The sequence below is a fragment of the Neodiprion fabricii genome, chromosome 7, assembly GCF_021155785.1.
Source record: "Neodiprion fabricii isolate iyNeoFabr1 chromosome 7, iyNeoFabr1.1, whole genome shotgun sequence".
Classification (NCBI taxonomy): domain Eukaryota; kingdom Metazoa; phylum Arthropoda; class Insecta; order Hymenoptera; family Diprionidae; genus Neodiprion; species Neodiprion fabricii.
This window is the reverse complement of record NC_060245.1, coordinates 4575301-4598682: the sequence shown is the minus strand read 5'-3', so window position 1 is coordinate 4598682 and position 23382 is coordinate 4575301. Positions and strand designations below refer to the sequence as shown.

General features: G+C 37.6%; 3 protein-coding genes and 1 long non-coding RNA gene across 6 annotated transcripts; 3 read left to right on the top strand and 1 right to left on the bottom strand.

Annotated features, from left to right (window-relative positions):
- The first annotated feature begins 711 nt into the window (after positions 1-711).
- On the top strand, positions 712-13767 carry LOC124186771 (zinc finger FYVE domain-containing protein 9). Of its 3 annotated transcripts, none has more exons than XM_046578764.1 (16): positions 712-1000; positions 1241-1360; positions 1981-4377; positions 4660-4886; positions 5144-5243; positions 5372-5448; positions 6586-6763; positions 9283-9504; positions 9584-9706; positions 9815-9979; positions 10326-10485; positions 10640-11055; positions 11174-11417; positions 11496-11616; positions 11724-11885; positions 12018-13767. In XM_046578764.1, exons 2-16 carry the CDS (start codon positions 1303-1305, stop codon positions 12171-12173), a joined length of 4806 nt encoding a protein of 1601 aa, XP_046434720.1. In that variant the 5' UTR covers positions 712-1000; positions 1241-1302; the 3' UTR covers positions 12174-13767. The 3 variants fall into 3 exon arrangements, with proteins under 3 accessions (XP_046434720.1, XP_046434719.1, XP_046434718.1); XM_046578763.1 differs by having other exon boundaries at positions 722-839; positions 6649-6763; XM_046578762.1 differs by having other exon boundaries at positions 722-839.
- On the top strand, positions 8437-8908 carry LOC124186773. Its single transcript, XR_006871725.1, has 2 exons — positions 8437-8471; positions 8556-8908. It is a non-coding gene; the product is annotated as an uncharacterized LOC124186773 (long non-coding RNA).
- A 1017-nt stretch (positions 13768-14784) lies between the features above and the next one.
- Positions 14785-19816, top strand: LOC124186177 (heparanase-like). The gene is made up of 6 exons (XM_046577640.1): positions 14785-15020; positions 15989-16284; positions 16517-16763; positions 17002-17355; positions 17576-18017; positions 18094-19816. The coding sequence occupies exons 1-6, from the start codon at positions 14936-14938 to the stop codon at positions 18254-18256; spliced, it is 1587 nt and encodes a 528-aa protein (XP_046433596.1). The 5' UTR covers positions 14785-14935; the 3' UTR covers positions 18257-19816.
- Positions 18667-21190, bottom strand: LOC124186178 (V-type proton ATPase subunit S1-like). The gene is made up of 2 exons (XM_046577641.1): positions 20513-21190; positions 18667-20395 (listed from the first exon to the last, which is right to left on the bottom strand). The coding sequence occupies exons 1-2, from the start codon at positions 21116-21118 to the stop codon at positions 19874-19876; spliced, it is 1128 nt and encodes a 375-aa protein (XP_046433597.1). The 5' UTR covers positions 21119-21190; the 3' UTR covers positions 18667-19873.
- Between the last annotated feature and the right edge of the window lie 2192 nt (positions 21191-23382).

Here is a 23382-nt window from a genome sequence, read left to right as displayed (position 1 = left end):
AACATCAACCCCACCGATAGCAGATAAAAATAAATGAATTAATAATTATAAACTAGGTCATAAACATCTAGGCGAACAGTAGAGAATGATTTACTGCCTTTTCTTATTACTATTAATCATGGTTTTTTGCTGATTCGAAGTTCACGGCACGACTGTATCATTCTGGGCGATACATTATTGTCCTACTCTTACCGCCGAGTCAACTGAACGTGACGTCATTAATTCACCTGACTTATTAATGACAGATTAATGACTCATTCCTCCAACGTTAATCGAAGTTTAAACTAAGTTCAGCCTATCTCCAAACCATGCTGTCAAAATTGAACGCCGTTTAAACTGTGTCGGAGGAAACGGGCGTTAGTTTGATTACAACCTATCGGAAGAGAAGCTTTGCGAGACTATTTAGCTGCCTCGAATGACACGGCTCGTTCAATTCCCCCTAAAATTACGGGGAATTGACATTATATTTCAAGTAGAGGTACGAAAATCATTTCAGACAACGAACCTTGAAAAATCCGAACGATCTATGATTCGGTCGGTAACAGGTAATGATAGAGCTGTGCGCATCGCTTCGACACGTGATTCTGCATACGCATTACACACTACCGACCTTTGTATACACACGAAGAAGACTCACTTTAGTAAACACAAGGTAGGCGTACTTTGCGCGTAGAATTTCATTTGTCAAAGCGAGTGGCTGATGTTCAGCGGAACGGTTAGTAGGACTCGCCCATTCAAGATGGCACTCTGACGTCGCGTTGAAATGTGTCATTTTCGGGAAATAATTTGATATTGCTGAATTTTGACGCTGTATAACGCGATGGGAACACCCGAGAAGTGTGAGTCGCTGTCCGTCGCACGCTTGGCGCTCAATTTTCACTATTTTTAATTTCGGCGCATATTAATTACGGTAAATCGCGTTCGGTCTTTTTCGCGACCTCCAGTTTAAAGCGAGAAATTAAGTTTTCAAGAAAAATCAGTAGCTGGTAGATAAACGAAGGTAGGTGGTGTTCAAACGTCACCAGGTTTTTCTTTGTTTAGAATAACAACAGCATCGTTAATCGCTCCTGCATAACTACACTTTCAACTTTATCGCTACGTGCAATTTATCAGCACATTTGTGACATGCAAATGCATGCTGATAGTATTTGTGAAAATCTAGTTACATAGGTATGCCAAGAGTTGGTTTACACCCCATGCTTATCTAATCCCTCGCTCCGTGTTGTCGGACAATTTTCAGCTACGATTTTTCATCCACTATTATCAGCCGCACAAAACGTAACGTCAACCGAGGAGAACACCATGGAAAAGTTTGCTGTGGATATCGACAAAGTACTTGACGAGCTCGAATTCAACGAAGGTTAGCAATCCAATTTGCTTCCCTTTATAAAGGATTTTATAACGCATTCTTAGGGGAAAAAAAGAAATCATTCTTCCCGGAATGTAACATTTGAGTCGGCATGTCTGTACATGAGGGAAATAATAGAATTCCAATAATCTCAGGAAATTATACTTTATGCAACAGTCACTGGAAATGTTTTGTATATATTGTTCAGTGTGTGTTTATTTTTTATTTTCCTTTATTTATCATGTATAACATGGTATATAAACATGAGGATAAAGTTTTTTACGCTACTCATAATCAACATCCTTCGATAAACAAGCTGCACTTTTCTTTCCAATGTGGTTTTTATGGTATCTTGTCTTCTGGACATATCTTAATTCATAGTGCAAATACTGCATTATAAACTTCGATCTTTAAACATGATAAAAAAAATTTTTGTTTGAACATAATGATCACTGTATACTTTATCATCCATGCTTATCTTGAACAGAATCTGTTTTTAGACTGCATTACAATTTTTGGAGGAAATTAAGAACACATTGCATGAATTTTCAATTCGAGTTCTCCTTTTTGGCTTGAAGGTTTTTTCTATCTCCAATCATTGTTCACATCCAGAATTGAATTTTTATTTTCAGATCGTGCTGAACAAATTGCGTCTATTCCATTGCCTGGAAATAACGTTATAGTTGATCGTCAATCCCAATGTTTACCTCAAAGAAATCACAATCAAGCAGCCTTTGAGACTGTGATTGTGCCAAACGTAACACCAAGTGAGAGCCTAGATGAAACGGCTGATGTTCATAGGAGTTCGGATGTCAAAAGGTACGGGGAGTATGATAAAAACACTCGTGACTTAAATATTCAAAAAGGATTTGCAAGATACGACAGCACAGATGTGGGGAATAATTTTTATTCCCAGGAATCCTCGTCAGCAAATAAAATACAGCACAAACAGTCTGTCGAAAGCTATGATTCTGACGCCCAAACGTTGACGATACACAACGACATAGCGCAAAAGCCTCTACAGAAAAAACAAAATGATGCTAGTGGTATTAGTAGTAATAGTAACAATAGTAACAATAGTACCAAATTGAAAAATAGTTACGACAAGAAATTAAACCAGCCTAATGCCAAACCAAGTGTGAGCAATGTGTTTAGCAGTTTAAACGAATACATAAACGCATCTAGTGCTAAAGTTGATAATGTAGATAATATAGTTATTCGAGAAGATACCGGTCACAAGGTGCGCGATGGAGATTCACTTCAAATTAGCGATACGACAAAAGATCTTAATGTTGTTAAAGATAACTGCGGTAACTCGTCGAGCTATACTTCAGAGAGCAGAGTAGAATCAAACATAGAATGCAGAAGAGACGCTGTTAGCAGTGTTAGAAAAATCTCAACTGTCGTACCGCCAGAGTATCAAAATATTTTATTACCCGTTAAATTAGAAACCGCGTTGTCCGACGCTAGAGAAACCAACGAAGTTAAACTTGAGGAGAATATCAGTTTGTTACCAAATTTACGTGAAATTGACAAAGAACCTTTGTATACAAACACAACTTTGCCGACTGTTGTCGACAGGCCGAAAGAGTCAAAAAGTATTATAGACAGGCCTGAGCACGTTTACGAAAACGTTTACATCGGCACGGACATTCCGAAACCGCAGGAACTGTACACGACGGTTAATAAAGCGAAACCGAAGCCACCCGAGCTCAAAGCTCAAGAAGAGATAAAGCACACGTACGAAAATGTGGACTTTGACGAGCCAAAGAAAGTGGGAAAGACTGATGGCAAAGAAAACGTGTACGAGTGCATATATATTGGTAACAGAGAAAATTTTCCAGAAACAACGACGGAGTTAGAAATAGCAGCTAAAAAAATAACCGACCAATTACACGTGAGTGAGAAAAATTCGGACACCGAGGCCAAAGGGATTAATCTTGCCAAGCTGGTATTTCAAACTGTACAACTTGGCACACCGGAGACGGAAACCAAACCGGTCGGCTTCAGTCATATTGACGATTTATCGGAGGAAGAATTGAACAAGTATTTGGCAGATTTGGAGGCTGAAGAAAGAGCCCAGGAAGCGACGACGTCATTCGAAAATTCGGTACCGAGCTCATATCGAGATTCCGACAATCTAGCGAAGAACAAATTTCAAACTATGCGTGACGATGAGGACGCGAACGAAGCGCCAATATTTGAAAGTGTTACTATTGGCGAATTGCCGGAAGTATCGAGTGTAGAATTGTTGGAAAAAGCCAAAAAATTTCCTGTCATCGACTACAGTAAGAGCGGTCCGAGCAGCGAAGGGACTGCAGATTTTTTAGTGAGGAAAGGTTCCGAAAAATTTTCCGAACATACAAAGGTTATTTCCGAAGCGAAGGAAGAGAAGGGAAAGGGAAGAAAAAGCAAAAGGACCAATGAGAAAATGAGGAAAACCTCGGATAATTCGGAACCGAGTGCTGAAAACATTAGAACTGAAGACGATGATCTGAAACCTGTCGAAGTCGAGGAGGTTAGCGTAGTCGCGGTAGAAAGTCCAGACGAGAGCCTGGAAACTCATGAAATTGCGTCTGGGTCAGAAATCAGCCAACAGGCGGAAGAATCCGGAATGGAAAAAGATAAGAGCTTGCCCAAATCTGAGCAAGAATACCAAATCGTTGATACAAACTTGAATCAAAATTCAAAATTGACCGGTAAGGACGAAGATGCGGAGACCGAAACCAACCAGATTATCTCTGTCCCCGATATGATGACCGGTACAAATTTGAACAACCCAAATAATGCACATGCTTCCGAATTATCTGCCAATAATAGCAGCTCCATTCCCAACGACGTCCAGCAGTCGTCAGAAAATAACGTTCAGACCCGAATTGACGATATTCCAACAGATGTTGAAAACTGTGAAGTTAGTCCTGAAAACAACACAGATCCTGTGGAAAACGACGAAGGCACAGAACGACCTACCAGACCCCTAACCTTGGACATCGTATCAACGGTCAATATGGACGAGCAAAATGTTACAGGTAAATATTTGATTTACCATGAAATTTTGAAATAGTAATCTCATTAAACACTACACAGAAATTTAAAAATTCTTCATCGTTAGATGTTTCCTTTGTGAAACTGTATAGGTCTATATCCGTAAACTGTCAACATTCAAAACATCAATACCCGACAAGCATGTGAAAGCCTGAAATTCTTTACTGAATTAAAATGTACCCTTTCTGCTAGTTTTTTACTGTCGTCAAAGATTTTCAACAAATATCAACAGGCCACACACGATTTAATCAATAGATGATTCGTAGGATTTCCTGGTGTAACCCCTGGAAGGCTTGAGCGAGTCAATCTGGATACCGAAAGAGAAACAGAAACTTCTCCCAATGCTTCTGAAACCTCGTCGTTGGAGTCTGGTATGGTTCTGGGAAAGCAGCCGCCGTTTTGGGTGCCCGATAGTGAGGCACCTTTCTGCATGCTATGCGAAGCAAAATTTACCGTCCTCAAGAGGCGGCACCATTGTCGTGCTTGTGGCAAAGTATGAACTTGACCGAATAAACAGGGTATGATATATGAGTAGTCGGTTGAAAAAGTAGTTGACTTTTAGCAATTTAATATCTCGATAACCGATTATTCAATTCTATCGAGGTTTGTTCTATTGAAAAATACGTAAGATAAAATTCACCAGTTAGCTTCGTAACATGTTTCGCGGTTCTCACTTGTAAAAAACTGTTCAACCGATTTACTCTACATGTTCGGTTCCACCTGAAGCTGTATGGTGGTGTGTTCTTTCAGGTGTTGTGCAGTAAATGCTGCGGCATGAAATACCGACTGGAGTACCAAGGCAACATTGATTCGCGAGTCTGTCTTCCTTGTTATCAGTTACTTGTCAGAGGTAAGTTTTCAAGAGTACCGTTTTTCAAATAACGTTCGATCTTCCTTGCCAAATAAGATTCGAACGACGTAGATACATCTGGCACCGTATATGTCTCCGAATATATAATGTTTACGGTAAATATTTAGCCGAGGCTGAAGATGGTGGCGGAGATCTACAAAGCGGTTATGCAAACTTTTCCGGGCACGATATTAACTCGCCGAATGTAAGTCCACAAGTCTTTTAACTTTTTATTGATAACATTATTTCTCTTGTTAAAGAGAAAATAATTTGTAGAAATACTTTTTCTTGCATAGTTTGAATGAGGCGTTTTACTGATTATGTATCTATAAATTGTGCGTAAACCGATGTAAACCTTGTGTGTACATAATTGGTGAAACGTCTGTCTAATACGATAGTTCTGATTTTCTGCAATATCAGTATTATTACTCTGTTTGATAAAAATATTATATATAATATATTTGAAGAATAATGAGTGTAAATGATGCATAAAATACAACGTTTGTTAGCTATTTCCTACGCTTAGTTCTCCATTCTTCTCTAAACAGAAAACTGTTCCGCAATATTATTTAGCATCTTGGAAACGTTGATTACTAGATGTACGTTAGAATCAATTATACTTATTATTTCTTTACGATGGTTTTATCCCCGTTAACAAATTGTTGAATATCTTTTGCTCCAAATGATTTCGCTCTACGCAATTCGATATCATTCACGACCTGTCGTTTTTTGTTTTTTTTTTTTTTTTATTTTTCTCTAGCCTTTCTCAACTCTACCCATGTTTTATTTTGATTTGAAGCCATCATGTCACAATTCATTATTAGTTCTTTTCTCTCAAAATTCCGGCAGCATGCTCAACTAGTTTTGATGGCCACTCTGTTATCTGAGTATCAATAAATATTAGAGAAAAAAAAACAAACTAAATCTTCTGTTACAAATTTTCTTTTCTGTACTTTGCTTTTTTGCTTATTTTCTTTCGGAGATCTGCGTAACAGCTACTCCAGTATAAAATAGCGTGTTTTATTTATTCTTTTTGTTCTATGCATGAATTTAGTTCGGCTTATCCTTTATTTAATTACTAATAAATCAATTTACACTATCTGATTTCTAAATATTGAGATTAGTTTTTCAGCTATTAATTCTTGCATTAATAACATAACATGAAAATAAACGCAGCATTGATATGAAGTAAGAAAACGTTGAAAAAATTTTCAAGCTGGAAAGACATATGCTTCAATCAATTATTCACGTAACCATTAGTCTTTGTACTAAAATATTTGATTGATCTCCTATAATAACCAAGCCAGTGTCAGGAAATGGAGTATTCAACAAATCGTTATAGGGAAGACAGCCAAATCCAAATAATCCGATGGAGTATTGCTCGACTATACCACCTTTGCAACAGTTAGCCGGTGGATTGCCGTCGCCGCCAACTGTCATGGTCCCAGTTGGGGTGCTTAAGAGAGAAGGGAGCACGAAACAACGACCCGAGGGACAAAAATCTGTCATGTTTAGCGACGGTGAGAAACATTCATTTCTATGCCGCGTTCACGTTCAACCGGAACAAATCTTATTAACTCGAAAATATGTACAAGGTTTTTATTGATCCAATAATTTGCTGATCCCAAATGCACGATCTTTAATTCAGTTAAAATAAATATTGGAAACCATGTCGTTAAATGTTGCTAATGGCTACTAAAAACTCATTACTCTTATCCCAACCAGCGGCAAAATAAATATCAACTGAGATGCGACATATTTTGTGCATGATTTAACTGCACTTTAGATTTTTCCACATGCTAATTCTAAAATTAGTCGACACTATATTCAGTGTTTTCAGGTGCATTAAAAACAATCAAAAAGCTTATTATTATTTATTTATTTGTTTATTTATTTATAACTATCAACGGAAATAACTTAATATTCCCAAAATACATAACATTAATATAGAATATATAAAAAAAAAACAATATATTGTATAAGAATTTAACGAAGTATAAAACTAGAGTGCCTCTCTGGCTAACGCTTCGAAGTGACTGATCGGTTGGTTGAAGATAACCATCCAACCGCTGTTACTATTCGCTGTCATACTCAGTTGCGTAATGATCGATTTGTGGGTGTAACTGGCTAGATATTGGTTCGGTATTGCAAATGTGTGTACATTGTGTCTCGATCTTCTGTTTGGCACTCTTAAGGGCAGTCTATCACACTTTTGTTAGACCAATATTGAACTACGCGTCCGTTATTTGGTCCCCCAAAATGGGCGTTAGTAGAACATCAGATAAAGGGTTCGATTTTCTCAGTATGTAAAACAACATCCTCATTGAGTTTGCTTTGACGTGGTCTATGTGGAGATCGAACGTCAGATGACAGTTGAAAATAACTCGAAGATCGCTGGCTATGGTTTTTCTTTCTAATATTTGGTTTTCTAGCATGTATCCCACATTTGTGTATCTAAAATCCCGAGTCAAATGCCTTAGCTAAGTCCATATAAACAGCATGAGTTTCATTTCGTTTAGTAAAGGAAGTAATTATTTCCTCAAGCATCACTGCCAGGTTGCTGACAGTGGATCGTTTTTCTCTAAATCCATGTTGCTCGTCGAGAAGGTTTGTTAACAGACGGAATTTTATTTTGTTGAAGACTATGGAATCAAACACTTTGGCAGTTTTTTATGTTGGACTTGTCGCCATTCTTGAATATTGGTATTATGTGACTTTCTCTCCATGGGCTAGGGAAAGTACCTTGATTCATAGAGCAGTTGAATAATGAAAGCAAACGTTTTTTGCTAGGTTTTCCTTGCATGAAAACATGAAGTACGGGTGTAGTCCATCAGGGCCAGACGAGGCATCTACGTTTAGCCCCCTCAAGGCTTTCAGGATTTCTTGTTCAGTAATTTGAATCGTGTGCATGTTTTTTAGCGAAATAATCGGCAATTTATAGCCAACAAGAGAGTCTTTTTTATAGACACTGCCGAAAAAATCTGCAAAAAGGTTTGCAATTTTCTCACTCTGGTCAGATGAAACATCGTTTAGATGCATGGATGCTGGAAGACCAAATTTTTTTTCTAAGTTTGACAGGAATTGTGCGTTATCGCGTTTGAATTGCAGTTTCACTTGTGCTCTGAGGTGCTTGAATTCTAACTAGTCACATTCAAAGTTGTGTTGCCTAAATCTGCGATGTGAGGTTTTCTTTTCCGTGGTTTTTCCTCTCAGACTACGTACATTTTGGTAGAATACCTTTAGTTTGCGTTTTAGTTTTTTGGAGCCAGTGGCGTTTCATTTTCAACTATCTCAAGGATACGATTTTTACAGTTCAAACCCTTTATGTTGGCATGGAACAGGGATGTGCATCCGATGCATGGGAGTATGAGGCCACCACTGAATTCACCTGAACACTCGGCGCATTTAGACATGCTGGAGTAAATTTGGAGGCACTGGAAAGCCAAAACCACTTGAAAACTTTTCAGTGAATATCACTTTAGTCCTAGTTGGATAGAAAGTTCAATAACTGCACAGAATCTTCACTTTTCTTGTCGAGACATAACTTTTAGTTTTAGGTGTATGTTGGTGCAGTTTAAAAAATTTTCTAAACACTTTTAGCAGCACTTTTGTGTTGAAAAAAGCCGGAGCGAAAGATCTACGCGCCAGCTTAGTTAGCCCTTCAGTGGAAAAAAGACGTAATTTTTTTGTTATTTAAATTAGACGTAAATTTAGAATGTATCAAATAATGCTAATAATATTCACTTCACTCGCTTGAACAAATTGAATTCATGGTATTCTATGAACATATGTAAATGATATAATTTTACACAGCTTCACAGTTTTCTTTCTTTACCTTTTGATTCCGTTTCGATATTTTTTCATGTCCTTATTGCGTTAAATTTGATTTATCAGACGCACCAGTGTTTTTGTTTTGTTTTTTTTTTCACTCCACTCACACGTTAACGTATTATTTTCACCCCAATCGAATAAACTTCCGAAGAAGTTTTATGCCCTTTCCCATTTGTTTTGTTTTCAAACACCTCTAAATAAAACACAGGAATAAGGCCTGGCTGTGACCTGACAGAACTTGATTCATCCTGGGATCCAAAACCACCGTATCGGAAAGCTGGAAATAAACGATTGCCTACTCCCCCAGGGCCATCATCCGCTTCCACGATGGCTAAGCGGCAGAATCTTCCGCCACTAGATCCTGAAACGAACAGTTACATACCACAGGACACGAATCTGTTGCCGCCAACTGTAACTATACACAAAGGGCGTAAGTCGATACTAAATTGACGATTGACGGGATCGATTTTAAAGGCTGTACTTGTGCTTAAAGGATACAATCTTTCCAGAAATTAGTTATCACGATGTCTTGGACCAAACGCGGCTGTACGAATCGTTGAAGAACGAGTGCGAACCACCAATAATGTTTGCTATAAACAGGAATCTCTATGCTTACGTGAAAATAACAAATTGTACGTAAAAAAAATGTCATTAATACTTGTATCGTCTACGTGGTTTTACACGATGTATAATCGGGATACATAGTTTAAGGCAAGTGACATTTTCGTTTTTATTTACAGTAAGTTGTTGCGTCAACAGGATATGCTGGAATATAACGTCTAGAGGCTTGGCCTGTGTAGGTCAGGATGAAGTTATTTTTTTAGTAGAAACGTTACCTGACGAAACACTTATTCCAAAGGATCTTCTTATTCATATCAATTTGATATACGTTGAGGCGATCAAAGGTACAAATTCATACTCTATATTGAATATTCCATATATGGGTCTACCATTAATTTCCTCAACATCTTTCGTTTGGACACATTTATAGAGTAGTTCATTACACCGAGAGAATTTCTTTAAAGGCATCCAACTCATAACTTACTTACTAAGGTATGTTGTAATAAATAACAGGTTGTTACGAAAAAGTTTTTCTTTTTCCTAATGCTGCTCTATGTTTTGTGTCGATTTAAGATTTTTCAGCAACTAAACCTAAAATGTTGGGGAAGTACGACTGTTCCTTATACTCTTATGCATATAGAATTTATGAAAAAAAGTGAATTCAATGAACTTTATCTGTTTCACATTCAGGCAATACCATTACTGAACTTGGCGTATCGATACACCAGGGTGGAAATTTGTTAGGGTCTCGAGAACACGCAGGATTTATTTTTATTCGTCAAACTTTCCAATGTCTACAGAGAATTGTATTACCACCTCCGCCGTTCCTTGTTGGTCTTCTCGTTCACAGGTGAGGCCAATTTAAGAACTTTCCAATACTAACAACGAACGACTAATGCCATCGACGGACTTGCACAATTGTGACAGAATTCGCCGCTCTAAGAGGAAAACCTGTTGTACCTGTAAAAGTGTTGTAACCGTTGGATTGAATTTTGACGTTACAGATGGGAAACGCCGTGGGCTAAAGTTTTCCCACTTCGATTGATGTTGCGTCTTGGTGCCGAGTATCGATACTATCCCTGTCCTCTGGTTTCAGTTAGGTTTCGAGACGCTGTCTATTCAGAAATTGGACATACAATAATGAAAGTACTGGCTGACTTTAGAAACTTTGCCTATACTTTGCCCGGCGTAAGAGGCCTCGCCATTCACATGCAGGACAGAACTACCGATGTAATGTTTCCGAAAAATCGATACGACCAAGTTATCAGGGGTCTTAACAATTCGAATGACCATGTACTCGCGTACGCGTCAAACTTTAGTATAAATGCAGATTCCCACTTGGTTTGCATACAGACAAATACAGGTGACGAAAGCAACTATCAAACGCAGGCAATTAATATCCATAACAAACCAAGAAGAGGTGAGTTCTGTAATTATGCATCTATTAGCCTTTATCCACCAACAATGCAGTGATACGATTTTACCGAGCGCCGCATACCAAATGAAAATTAAAACCAGTTTCACTTCGACCCTTCCAGTCACTGGAGCTAGTTTCGTCGTCATCAATGGTGCGTTGAAATCCTCAATGGGACTATCGGCAAAGTCGAGCATAGTCGAGGACGGCTTGATGGTACAAATAATGCCGGAAAAAATGGAGGCTTTAAAGGCAGCTTTAAAAAATATGCAAGACTTCTCCATCGGTTGCGGTCCGCAAGGTGCTCCAGAACCGGACGAAACTGTAAATATCAAATGGGTCGATAACGACATGCAGTTCAACGTTGGGTACGTCTTGACAAGAATTTTTTTTTACTTTTACGATCGAATCATCACAACTGATTTGGTCGATTTGCTCAATTGCAGAGTGAAGAGTCCTATCGACAGCAAACCAATGGACGGTGTACCGTCAATCAGAGTTCACAATGGTACCGACTACATGGGAACCAGCCGTTTCATACGCTGGACAGAAGTGTTTATCATCAGGGTGAATAGTTTTTCAATTATTCCAAACAATGCAATAAGAAGAGAAGCAAATGTTAGATCATGAAAATTTAAATCAATATTAATTGGTCATTTGATTATTTTATCCAGTCCGACGACCATCCAAACGGCGTTCACGATCCTGTGGACATTAACAGACTTTCAGAAAATATTGCACGAGCGACTTGTGCAGCATTAGTCAAGTTATTGGATCTACTAGCCACAGCTGGCCTAAGTAAAATTGCAGTAAGATCCACTATACACCCTGACAATGTGAGTATCGTTGCAAGGTTTCTTTTTTTTATCCGTGAAACTTGACTCGTGTTTGCTGATCAACGTTCTTTTCGCTTAAGGCAAACGTGAGGAAACTTACGGCTTTTCTATTTAATCGACGAATTTCTTTAGGTTGGCTATGAGGCGGGTAGTGAAGGAACGCGATTACCACCTATTTACATGAAGAGTCTTGACAACGAACTGATCCAAGTACTCCACAAGGCTGCTCAGAGCAGTCAAGATACATACACAGTGCTAGAATTGATATTTCATGTACTAGATGACTGAAGGTGATGATATATTTAGTGCCAGATTAAAAATTGGTTATTTACATTTCTTCACATCAAGCTGTTTACTGCGATATAAAATATCACGAGATCTCGAATTAGGTATAGTAACATAAAAACAGTGAGTAGGAAACCATCATTATAGAAGACTTAATTGGTACATATTAAGTGTCGCTTACAATGCAATGTATGTTTAAAAAGATTTCGAGATAATCATTACTAGATTTTCATCAGTGTTGAATTTTATCTGCAGACGATTTGTCAGTCAATATTTAAAATGAAAAAAAAAGCTGAAGAAACGTCAGCATACATCATTCGGCCATTATTATTTGTGTAACAATTCACATTCTTGAAATGTGGAGGTAATTTTTTTGTCTTTACCAATCAAGGAAAATTCTTCAACTTTTCGTGATTTTGGTGAAAGCATTTTATTCGTAGCTTCGTATAATTTGATAGGTATTAAATTACGTGCAATGATTTTTGATAATCACTTGTATATGGTGCTTTGTCCAAACACTGGCAAGGAAAGATTGTTGAATAGATCCAACCGAACTAAGGCTTCAAATTTATTACGTTGAAAATAAAACATTTCTCTTCTAATCTTTTTGTAGTTGAACATTTCTAAATAACGACACATTTGAACACTTTCTTACATAAAGTAATTCTGAACCAAATATGATGGTAAAAACAATATTGTATTTCTTGACTTTAAATCTTCGACTGAAAAAGTGAAAAGCTATTGTAAAATTTTCAAGCGGCTGCCTAAAGTTGGCAACGAAAATTGGTAAGGTTCGATTGTGGGACAGTTTTTTGTGAAGAAAACTGAAAAAATTTGTTATAAAATTAATGAGTCATTTACACAATGATCACAAAATATAAGCGTGCAGATTATATTTATTACAGGATGCACGTTAAAATTTCATCTACAGAGTATGTTACGTTTGCATTCACATTTTTATAGTTTAACTCGCGACTAAACAATTTGTACGCAAAAAATAATGTTATATAATCTTTGTAATGTCGAATGTTTTTAATTATTCAAAGTTTTATTGTATATTTTGTTAATTCTTGAGAAAGAGAAGTGGCATGATAATGAGAAAAAAAGAAAAGGAAAATGCTAATGACGATTATTAACAAGGTAAAAGATGCAATTTTTCACGACAACCGAAATGATATAGTTGTTTTTTGTATAGATTAAAATTTCTACCCCCACCTTATAAATGTATTTTGTATCCAGCGTTGTCTAACAGGCAGCATCACACTTCTAGTCTCAATCATCCCTGTTCAATAGATTATCAATACCTTCAATCACACCACTTGAATTTTACAGATCGCCTTCCATTTCTGCAACGCGATGATTGAATGTTATCCAGAAGTTTGATGTAGTCTTAAATTAAACGCTGAATGCAAAATTATTGGAAGATGAAGAGTGAAACGAAATCCTCACGACTCATTATCCGTCCTGGATTAAAGTTTTTGTGATTTCGTTGTAATATTTTCGCAACACCAAGATATTCACTATACCTATAAGATGTATCTATATCATGTATATACATATGAATAAAGATTCAAATTGTACATATTATAAAAATCAAGTCTGTTTTGGAATTGAAATTCCATTCGCATTTTAACGTAAATTTCACAAGCTCTGCAGCATGATTCGTGGTGGTAAAAAATATCGAAGTACGATACATGTTATAAACGAATGTACTAAGTATATTTCTATTATTATAAGTAAAATTTTATTGCGAAAGGTTTGCATATGTTTGAAATATGATATTTAAATTACGAGAAATAACTAAATATTGACATTGCACAAGTACTACTGCACAATGCCACATATGAAAAACTGTTCAAACTTCCACTATTTTAAATCGATCTCTGCAATATTTTCGCCTTACAATTTTTTTTTTTTAATAATTTTATTTACTTTTAAATAGCTCCGACGATAATAAAAAATACCGTACTGATGTCAAGTCGACTTCGAGAAGAAATTTAAGCGACATTTAGTAACAATCACTTATTGTCCAAAGTAATCAAAATGAGAAGTAAGACCAAAGTGTAAGACTATCGGAGACTGTCTTAGGAAGAACGCTACCTCAAGTACACATTTATTTTTTCAAAAAGTAGACTGACAACACTATGCCACACTAGATATCAATGCGAGAACTTGCTTAGATTATATTTAAAGTAGAAATACGAAGCTCGAATAACTTAATTTTTCACTGTTCTTCATCGTTACTTTCTGTTAATCTAAAGCTGATTTCCGATACTAGACCCTAGTAATGTACGTACAATTTACCAAGTGGGAATAAAAATGTAGAAAAATGCGAAAATAGAAAGGCAACAATAGAGAATTTGAACTCTTCACAGGGCCCTGAAAATAGGGTGTAAAAAATGAAGTAATATTTTATTCAGATTCGTAGTCACGATGTTTAGCTCCTTTATTTTCGTACTGTATTTTCAGATTCATTCTTCAGAAAAACATGTTTTATTATTTAGACAGGGGGCGCAGTTTGCGTCGTTGCCCCGGGGTCCTAAACATCTAGTTACGCCCCTCGCAGTTTGAACGTTGATTACTCGAACCGACTCGAACCTTTGATGGAAATACTTGAATCTATTTAGTCTACGCTTGGATATCGCCGGGTTTGGAACAATTCGGAGCGGTTGGCGTTTGGAGTTTAGTAGATATATTGACAACTTCATGCTGCAACAGCGTTTCTCGTATCATACGTTGGAAAGTTGAGGATAAAGGCAGCGAAAATGAAATATCTCGGGAATAAAAAGTCAGGGAAAGACCCGCAGTACCGGAATATAATCGAATCCTACGAAATTACGCGAAAGAGAAGTACGCGATCTTGAATAATAAAATTTACTTTGATACACAATAACAATTATACCAATTTATCGTGACTGCGGTATGAAAGAAGGAAATGAACTTCCTGTTGGGTCAAACTTCGAAGATTAAGAAAAATGATACTGGTCCAGAATATATATCTTAGATATCTTAGACATTTTGTTTATGATGTGAATGAAAATACTGCACAGTTTCACGATCTATTTCATTGTTACACAATAGACGACATTTTTTTTATTTCTGCGTAACATGAAAATGGATTGGAGTTTTTTTATTTTTTTATTTTTTTTGTTTGATTTTAATTTCAGGCAATTCCAAAATCACGAAATAACGGCTTTTCCTCAGCATTAATCGTTACGATAACGTTACTAAATTCTAACTGAAATTTGTTCCATTAGACATTTCTGCGGGATTTTTCTCTGTAATCATTCGAACAGAAATAATCACCGGAAAAATTACTTCAATTATAAACTACTATGTAGCATGCAATTATTTGTGGCCTATTTCAGAGGCACGAATTATGAGATCACTTAGTTGAAAAACAAATTCCAGTCAATTTTTTACTACCGAATATTTGATACGAAGACGAAAAATTGCAATGAAAGTCGCATCCCACTGGGCACCGAATTTTCTCGAAGATATTTGAAAAATGTTTCATTCAAATGTTTCTGAAACATTTCATTGAAAACATTCTTTTAAACCATATTATTTAAATAATTTTCATTCGAAATATTTTTTATACATTTATATTCAAACGAAATGATACTTCCAATATTTCAGTAATTTCATGTATGTTTTCAAAGTATTTCAAGTTTTTCTTAAAAGAATTCGAATACTTCAGCTCATTCAGGTATTTGATACTGTCCAGGATGTATTATTTATCAATTTCAGTGAAAAATTAGAAAAAAGATTTTTTTTTCATGACAACCACGTTCAATATTGCCATTACCATTTTTCAGATATTAACATTCACTGGTACATGCTGGGATTCTTTGTTGTCCTTTTGATTTTGTATCTATTCACCTTGAACCTACAGCGAATTGAGGATGTAGCAGTAATTAATCTGGATACTAGGCAATCCGTACACAGACGGACTTCAACGAGATATTTATCCTATGGATTGGATACATCCTTGTTAAGAGACATGAAAACATTACCAATCAATGATAAAAGATTCGTCATGTTAGCACGTCATCTAAGTCCAGCCTACGTCAGAGTAGGCGGTACTTCTGCCGATTGCTTATTCTTTGATGAGGTATTTTTATCAAATCTAAAGCTCATAGCAAGATACAAGTATGTATTATTGTATTTACTAACAAAGCGATGAGAGAATCGTACAATTCCTCCTGGAAATATTTACGTGAAAAATATGTTGAAAAGTTTGTCCTTCTGAATTTCTGTCAAGATTCATACAACTTAGCGGAGTTTACGGTTCTGGTATCAAAGCAAATAAAAATATTAAAACGGAACGCTTAATTTTTAAACAGACGCCATCATCGTCGGCGGACAAAATTTTTGATCCAATCAACGGAGAGGATATCTCAAATTTCACAATAACTCACAAAGATTTCTTAGCTTTGAGTCGTTTTGCCCGAAAAAGTGGAGCCAGGATGATATTTGATCTAAATGTTTTGCTCCGACGGCCCGATGGTAGTTGGAATTACTCAGATGCCGAAAAGATAATTTCACTCGCCAAGGAGCACAATATTGAATTGGATTGGCAGTTGGGAAATGGTTAGTTAGATATTGGAAAGTGATATTCCGATTCCATAAACAAAAAATATTCCGTCATTATGAATATTGGTCGAAGTTTGTTACGACATTGCAAAACTGAAATATTGTACTGTGTTCAGATTTCTTCTTCAATACACTCAATTTGGCTCTTTTTGGAGTAACTTTTACCACCACGGTTGGAGATGGAGATCTGAATACATCCAGGTGCGCAAGTGTCACTTCTCATTATTTGTTACAGAGCCAAACTCGTTCCACCACGTATTTAACAGAACCGTTACAGCCACCCAATTAGCATCGGATTACACGGTCCTCAGAAAGCTTCTGGATGACAACGGATACGAATCTAGTAATCTGATCGGACCTGAAGTTAATCATATAGGAGATGCGAATCACAAGGGTGAACTGTACGGTGCAGAGTTCTTGAAGCATGCTAATACCAGTGTGACTTACTTCTCCTGGCATCAGTACTACTTGAATGGTCACATAGCAACAGTTGAAGACTTTATCAATCGGACTGTCTTCGATTATTTAGCAAACCAAATAAATTCTCTATCAAACTTCATCAGGGGCTATCATATTCGCGTTTGGCTTTGTACGTTGGTCATGTTATCACTAGATTAAACCCTGTGAAAAAAATATCAAAAAAAATTCAGCTCGGTAGTTAGAAGGCAATGTTTATTTTTTTCAACTCACTCTTCACTAGAAGATTGACAAAATTGAAAATTGTTTTGCTGCTAACTTTAGTCTCAAGTAGTATGTAATTTCTTACACTTACAAACGCTAAATAATTTTGTACGAAATTTAATCCACAGCTGAAACAAGCTCGGCTTGGGGAAGCGGTGCACCAAACTTGTCTGACAGATTTGTGGCTGGATTTTTGTGGCTGGACAAACTTGGATATAGCGCATGGGCTGGAATTGACGTTGTTACGAGACAGTCATTTTTTGGCGGTAATTACGCGCTTGTAGCACATGATTTGACTCCAAATCCAGATTGGTGGGTAAGCGTTATCTACAAACAGTTTGTATCTGAAAGGGTTTTGGATCCACCCATTCTGGATTCTAAAGCATTAAGACTGTACTGGCACTGTACGGCAAAAAGTGCGCTTATCAATAGAGTACCCGCCATAACGCAATACGGTGTCCATCTGGATAATAAACCAATGAAAGTTGCTATCAGAATGATTAATCCAGCGCCTTTGAAATCGATAACATTGCATCTGTATGTTTTGACAGCGGATCACTTGCAATCCAGGTAATATTTAATATTCAAAGTTAAATGAAGATATCATATTCTCAATAACTGTGTAAAATGTATTTACGAATTTCAGGTTCATAAAAATGAATAACCAAACATTGATGCTGCGACCAGATGGCAAATTACCACCCTTTAACCCAATAATACTAGATCCAGATGAGAAAATCGAACTTCCCCCTCACTCTATGTATTTTCTCATTTATCATGGTATGCGGATACCTGCATGTGAAGTTTAGGTGATAGTGACGACTCCCCGCACAAAGTAGGTCTGTACGTAAGAATAAATGTCACCAAATTTGAGGCGACGGTCTGAGACTGTGATATTGACCTGCCGGTCCTTTTCTCTTTATACAGCATACAGTAAGATCCGAAAATCTGTACAAACTTTAAACTTATAAAAAATATTGTTTACGTGAAGTACGTTAATTAATTGTTGAATATTTGAACGTCGCCTTTAATCTACTCAAATCACAAAAGTCTATTCATGTGTTTCTCGTAAACAGTAGGTCATGAGACTTTCAAACTCCTTCAATCGATTCATATATGTATATATGTGTGTGTATTTTCTTTTTTTGATACTTTTCTACTATTTTACGCGAAAATCTGAATAACATTGTCTTCCTGAGAAATAAAATTGGTCCAATGATGAAAGGTCTACACCGTTAATTTATTCATTGTTATTGGATAATCGACAGTATGCGCATACATATGGGAAATTTATGTTCACACTTAATACTGTAAAATGTAATTCTAGGTGTGACAATGGAATGAATGTTGATACCAGTATATGTATAATATGACTATAATGTGGCAGTTGCCAAATAAATTCTAGTAGGTGAGTAATCAAGAAAACGACTTTATGCATATTTTTGGGAAATGCGGATCGGACTAGTGACCAAACAGTCACAGGGTCGCATCTTTACATATTCATGCCCAGAACTGTCAGTTGAAAGCTATAAATATGCCGCGTTTTGATGTTAAACAAGACAGCGAAATGAAATAACTTATTTACCGCTATGTATTATCTATTATTATCTGGTGGAACAAAGTTCTCCATTTCATCTAAGAACCGCCACCGCAATTAATTTACTATTTATTTCACAAATTTCGCACAAGGATGAGGGAAATTATGGAGTTGGTACTAGGCTATGCTTAAACTTTGGCACCTTTGTACCAAAAAACTCTAGCATCGATGAATTACATTTCTAAATTACTTTATATGTAGGATCAATTCATGTACATTATATGAATTTATCGTTAGGGAACAGAAGATTACTAGTAAACTATACACCCGAGTGGCACAATCTTTACGTTTCATTTTTTTTCAACCCTGCCATTGAATAAAAAATAGGTAAATACGATCAATCTCGTGTAATTTCTTTTATACAAGTGTATCTGGCTTTGCGACAAATTGAGTTAATAATTTTCATCAATATTGGTAGAAAACAAAATTTATTCTCCAACAAATTCTATCGTTGTCTATTAAATTAACAACGATAGACGATTTACTGGATTGAATTATACACTTTGAAATATACCCAGCGATATTGAAACATTTTTTCTTCAGTAAAAGTTTGTCGGTTGAACGAGAAAAAATTTATGGCTAAACCGAAAATTACAAATAAAGCTCAAGATACTGCCACCCTACTAAAAATGTACAATGTTCGACATACTCCTAACACCTTTCTCATGTATATTATACGCCAGTGTTTGATGTCAAATTGACTGTTAAGAAATCAACTTCTATACATGAGGAAAACGCTCTTTGTTCATTGATTTTCCGGTTCTTGACTCGACTTAATCACAAAAAAGTATCTATATTTACATTTTAGAACATACTGAAGCGAATGTTCTTACTCGGCCGATCCGACTGTGATAGTTTTTCCCTTGGGATCGTCAAAGCGATCCATGGTACGAATGTCCAATATCATAGTCAATCCCCAGATCATAATTAAAGCCATAATAGCAGTGACAAAAATTCCACTCCAAATTGGAATTGTGGTAAAACCGACGCAGTCATACCCATCGCTGAACACAACTGTGCTATTGTTATTACTTAAAGTCGGGTCGATTTGTACCTGGATATCGGTAATATTGACATATGTCGTGTTGGAGTAAAAGACAGATTTCAACGAGCAATGGTAAGAGAAACCGGTCGGAAAGTATATCGCTGAATCACTGGTCAGCGTTTCGGTCGCCGTGTCATTCTCGTATATGACATGTTCGAAGTACCAGTATCCAGCCCATTTTTTGGTGAATTGTATGCGTAACGTTACTGTATCGAAAACCATGTCGAGACGAATCTGAGTTGTTCCATTTTCGACAGTCGAAGTATTACTTGGTGTTCCAAGTAAAGAATAGTCGTTACTGCCAGTCTGAAATTGAAAAAAATAATGCATTATAAAGTAAATCTTCATGTTCTAACGAGTGTAACACCTCAATATTGGACGGACAGAAGAAGCAGGCAAATTAACCGTGCCTGGATTTCTCACCTTGGCGTAAATTCCACTCGGGGAATAAAAGAGTATCCTATCGGCATAGAACAGAATAGCGTCAGTGTCGTTCCTGGTTGTAACGGCTCGGCGAGTTCTCTCCAATCGGTTGTAGCTACACGAGACACCGGTCAGGATGGCGATCAGGTTTGGGTTGTTGGCGACGAGATTCCTGTACAACTCAGGGACTGTCGATAGCTCTGAAATTGATACGATGACGGCCTGACCGTCTTCGATGGTCTCGGGCTTCTCCTCCCTGGAGACGTTGTAACCGTCGAGGTCTTCCAAGGATGAGAGCGGAGCCTCGACGGCTGACAAATAATCGCACAGTCCCAACCCGCTCAGCTGATGCTTGTTGCGAGTTATATCTTCGACGCAGAAGTTCTCCTGTTCAAAAACGACCATGGGACTCCGGGACCCGCCCACCTTGTTTGCCAGGATCTCGGTGAACTCGGTCTGGGAGGTTTTTAGCAGTGGATTTGCTGGCTCCAAACGGTCCGCTGCATCCCCGCCGCATATCAAGACGGGTGCGACATCTCCGCAGATTATCGCCGATATTTCGACGAGGATTAAAAACCCGAGGGCGAACATTTTGCGAGAACCCATCACTACACCTTGGCACTTGGATCACTGAGGTGGCCTCTCCGTGTCGCTAGCAGAAGGCAGAGACCGCCTGACTAGCCTCTCGAACTCTGCTGTTGTCATATGACGTACCGCGTGACCATGCGCCAATCGTCTTTCACCGCCGGAGCATGCGGAGATACGATCCAAAGTGGCGGGTTTTTTGACAACGCTAATGGCTTGGTCAACGATATCGTTAACTGAGGATGCATATCTTCAGTCAACGACGATATCGATGAATTCTGCGACAACGCCGCAAGTGCTGGAAGAATTCAAACTTGGCCTGACAACGCATGTTACGGTAATCCTGTAAATATTTAGATCGCGTTGCGCATAGCTTACGTGGTATTTTCTCCCGGCCGTTGAAACCATAGACACATACAGAAAATAGAGCGTAAGCAGCGGCGTAAGCGTCCCGTGAACGGACTTGAATCGGTTCTCCAAAGGACAGAAGATAATAATCCCCCCCTCCCACTCTGCCGCTCTAGAGGGACAGAGCAGCTACCCCCACTCCATAGGAAGAGCGACAAACAGAGAGTGGGAGAATTATTATCTTTCGTCGTTCAGAAAAGTGATTTAAATCTGTTCTGAGCGTCGTGCGGCATCAATTGTTTCCGAGCGATCGGAGTGAAGTTGCGTGCTTTCAGTATCGGTTCAACATCCAAACCGTGTCGTTCGTGTTGTGTCGCGTTGTTTGATCAGCGTATTTCCACCATACTCATCTGTGAATGATACACGAAGAGCAGAGCGTTTGTAGCATGAAGAAGAACCGAGTTGCTGAAATAAATCATCCCGCGAACGTTGAAGGTCAATTTCGTGTCCCGAGTTTTCATTGTTTTGTGTAACTTCGGATTGCAGCGATGTCTATTTTTTTCTCTGTGCGTCGAGCGTCCATTTTATTATTGTTTTGGCTGATCTTCGGCAAATGCGCAGTTGCATCGTTAGCAAGTTTATTCGGTCGTTTCAAACAGACAGCTACAGTACGAGAAGTGAGTGTAGAATCGAGTGTTAGTGAGGTGCGGATTTTTGGGTTATAAAAGGTTAGTGAAGGTCTGAATTATGTGAAAAGTGCGTCGCTTCGCCAATCAACCTGAGAGATGCTACAAGAACTGTTACGTGTGAAAGTCTGGAGCAGCCCAAAGTCGAGGTAACGATACTTACTTTAATTATCGATAGATAATTCAAGTTGGTGCATTTAAAGCCGAAATTTTGTTCTTGCATAACATGTAATGCATAAATATGAAACTAGACAACAGTGATAATAATTTAAAGACTGAAAAAGCCGATTTACTAAATTAATTCAAGCGTTTTGTTTTCTTTTTCACAGATTTAAGCAGAGACTTCCGAGTAACTTTTCTATGTCTCGGCAACGTGGTGAGTTTGCACGTATTTAGGTTACGGGTATTTCCCTGGTATTCCCCTGTCACGTGGCGTGACGGTAACAATTTTTACACAAATCATCGATTTCTTAGCTGCATGGATAGGCTCATTCGCTATCGCAACGTGCTTGACTTTCAGTCGAATAATTTTTTTTCGCGATTAAATAACCGTAGCTTACTTGAAGTTAGAAATTTTACACGTTGCTAAAAGTGGAATGAGCATCGCGACAGGTATCCATCGCTTACTCGGCACTCGCGAGATCGAATTGCGTTTTGCAATTGATGTAATAATCTACGTTTGAATTTACCGATGATGTCGTTCAAGCGGTGGGTTCACCTGAGGTTTGAACGTATTCAATTATCCACATTATTGTTAAATCGATAAAATTTCAAAGTCTGGCACAACGTAACGTAATCAAATTGCATCTTGTATTACATGTCATTTTCAATCTTTTAACATTCAACAAGTATCGATCAAATGCTTTTCTTTCTTAGCTCGCTTAGAAAAATGCCAATTGGCATGTAGGATGTTTTTAATCAATTTTACAAAAGGTTGATGTACCGATGGTCTGCCAACATTTGCTAAAATAATACATACGATATTAGGGTTGGCGGAAAACAACCGCAATGCTGTATTCTGAGTAGGCAGACTACGATACAAAAACATTTTGCTCCCGACAGGTAAACAACGAAAATGTAAGTCAGTGACCACGGCGCGAATGACGAAGAATGACGTGTGTTGGAAAGAATGGAGAATCGTTTAGATCGAATATAGGTAACCGGGCAGGTATAGGTGGACGTTTTGGGATCCGTCGCGGGCTTTATGTATGTGTGTGTGAGAGTCTCTCTTTTCCGTTGGGTGGTTTCGTT

Excerpts from the sequence above, each read along its gene's own strand:
- LOC124186771 (XM_046578762.1), top strand. Across the intron at positions 6,764-9,282 it reads ATCTGTCATGTTTAGCGACG|GAATAAGGCCTGGCTGTGAC; the intron begins GTGAGAAACATT and ends AATAAAACACAG. Across the intron at positions 9,707-9,814 it reads TTACGTGAAAATAACAAATT|TAAGTTGTTGCGTCAACAGG; the intron begins GTACGTAAAAAA and ends TTTTATTTACAG.
- LOC124186177 (XM_046577640.1), top strand. The coding sequence starts at position 14,936 with ATGAAATATCTCGGGAATAAAAAGTCAGGGAAAGACCCGCAGTACCGG. Across the intron at positions 15,021-15,988 it reads CGAAATTACGCGAAAGAGAA|ATATTAACATTCACTGGTAC; the intron begins GTACGCGATCTT and ends ACCATTTTTCAG. Across the intron at positions 16,285-16,516 it reads ATTGCTTATTCTTTGATGAG|ACGCCATCATCGTCGGCGGA; the intron begins GTATTTTTATCA and ends ATTTTTAAACAG.
- LOC124186178 (XM_046577641.1), bottom strand. The coding sequence starts at position 21,118 with ATGGGTTCTCGCAAAATGTTCGCCCTCGGGTTTTTAATCCTCGTCGAA. Across the intron at positions 20,396-20,512 it reads CGAGTGGAATTTACGCCAAG|ACTGGCAGTAACGACTATTC; the intron begins GTGAGAAATCCA and ends TTTCAATTTCAG.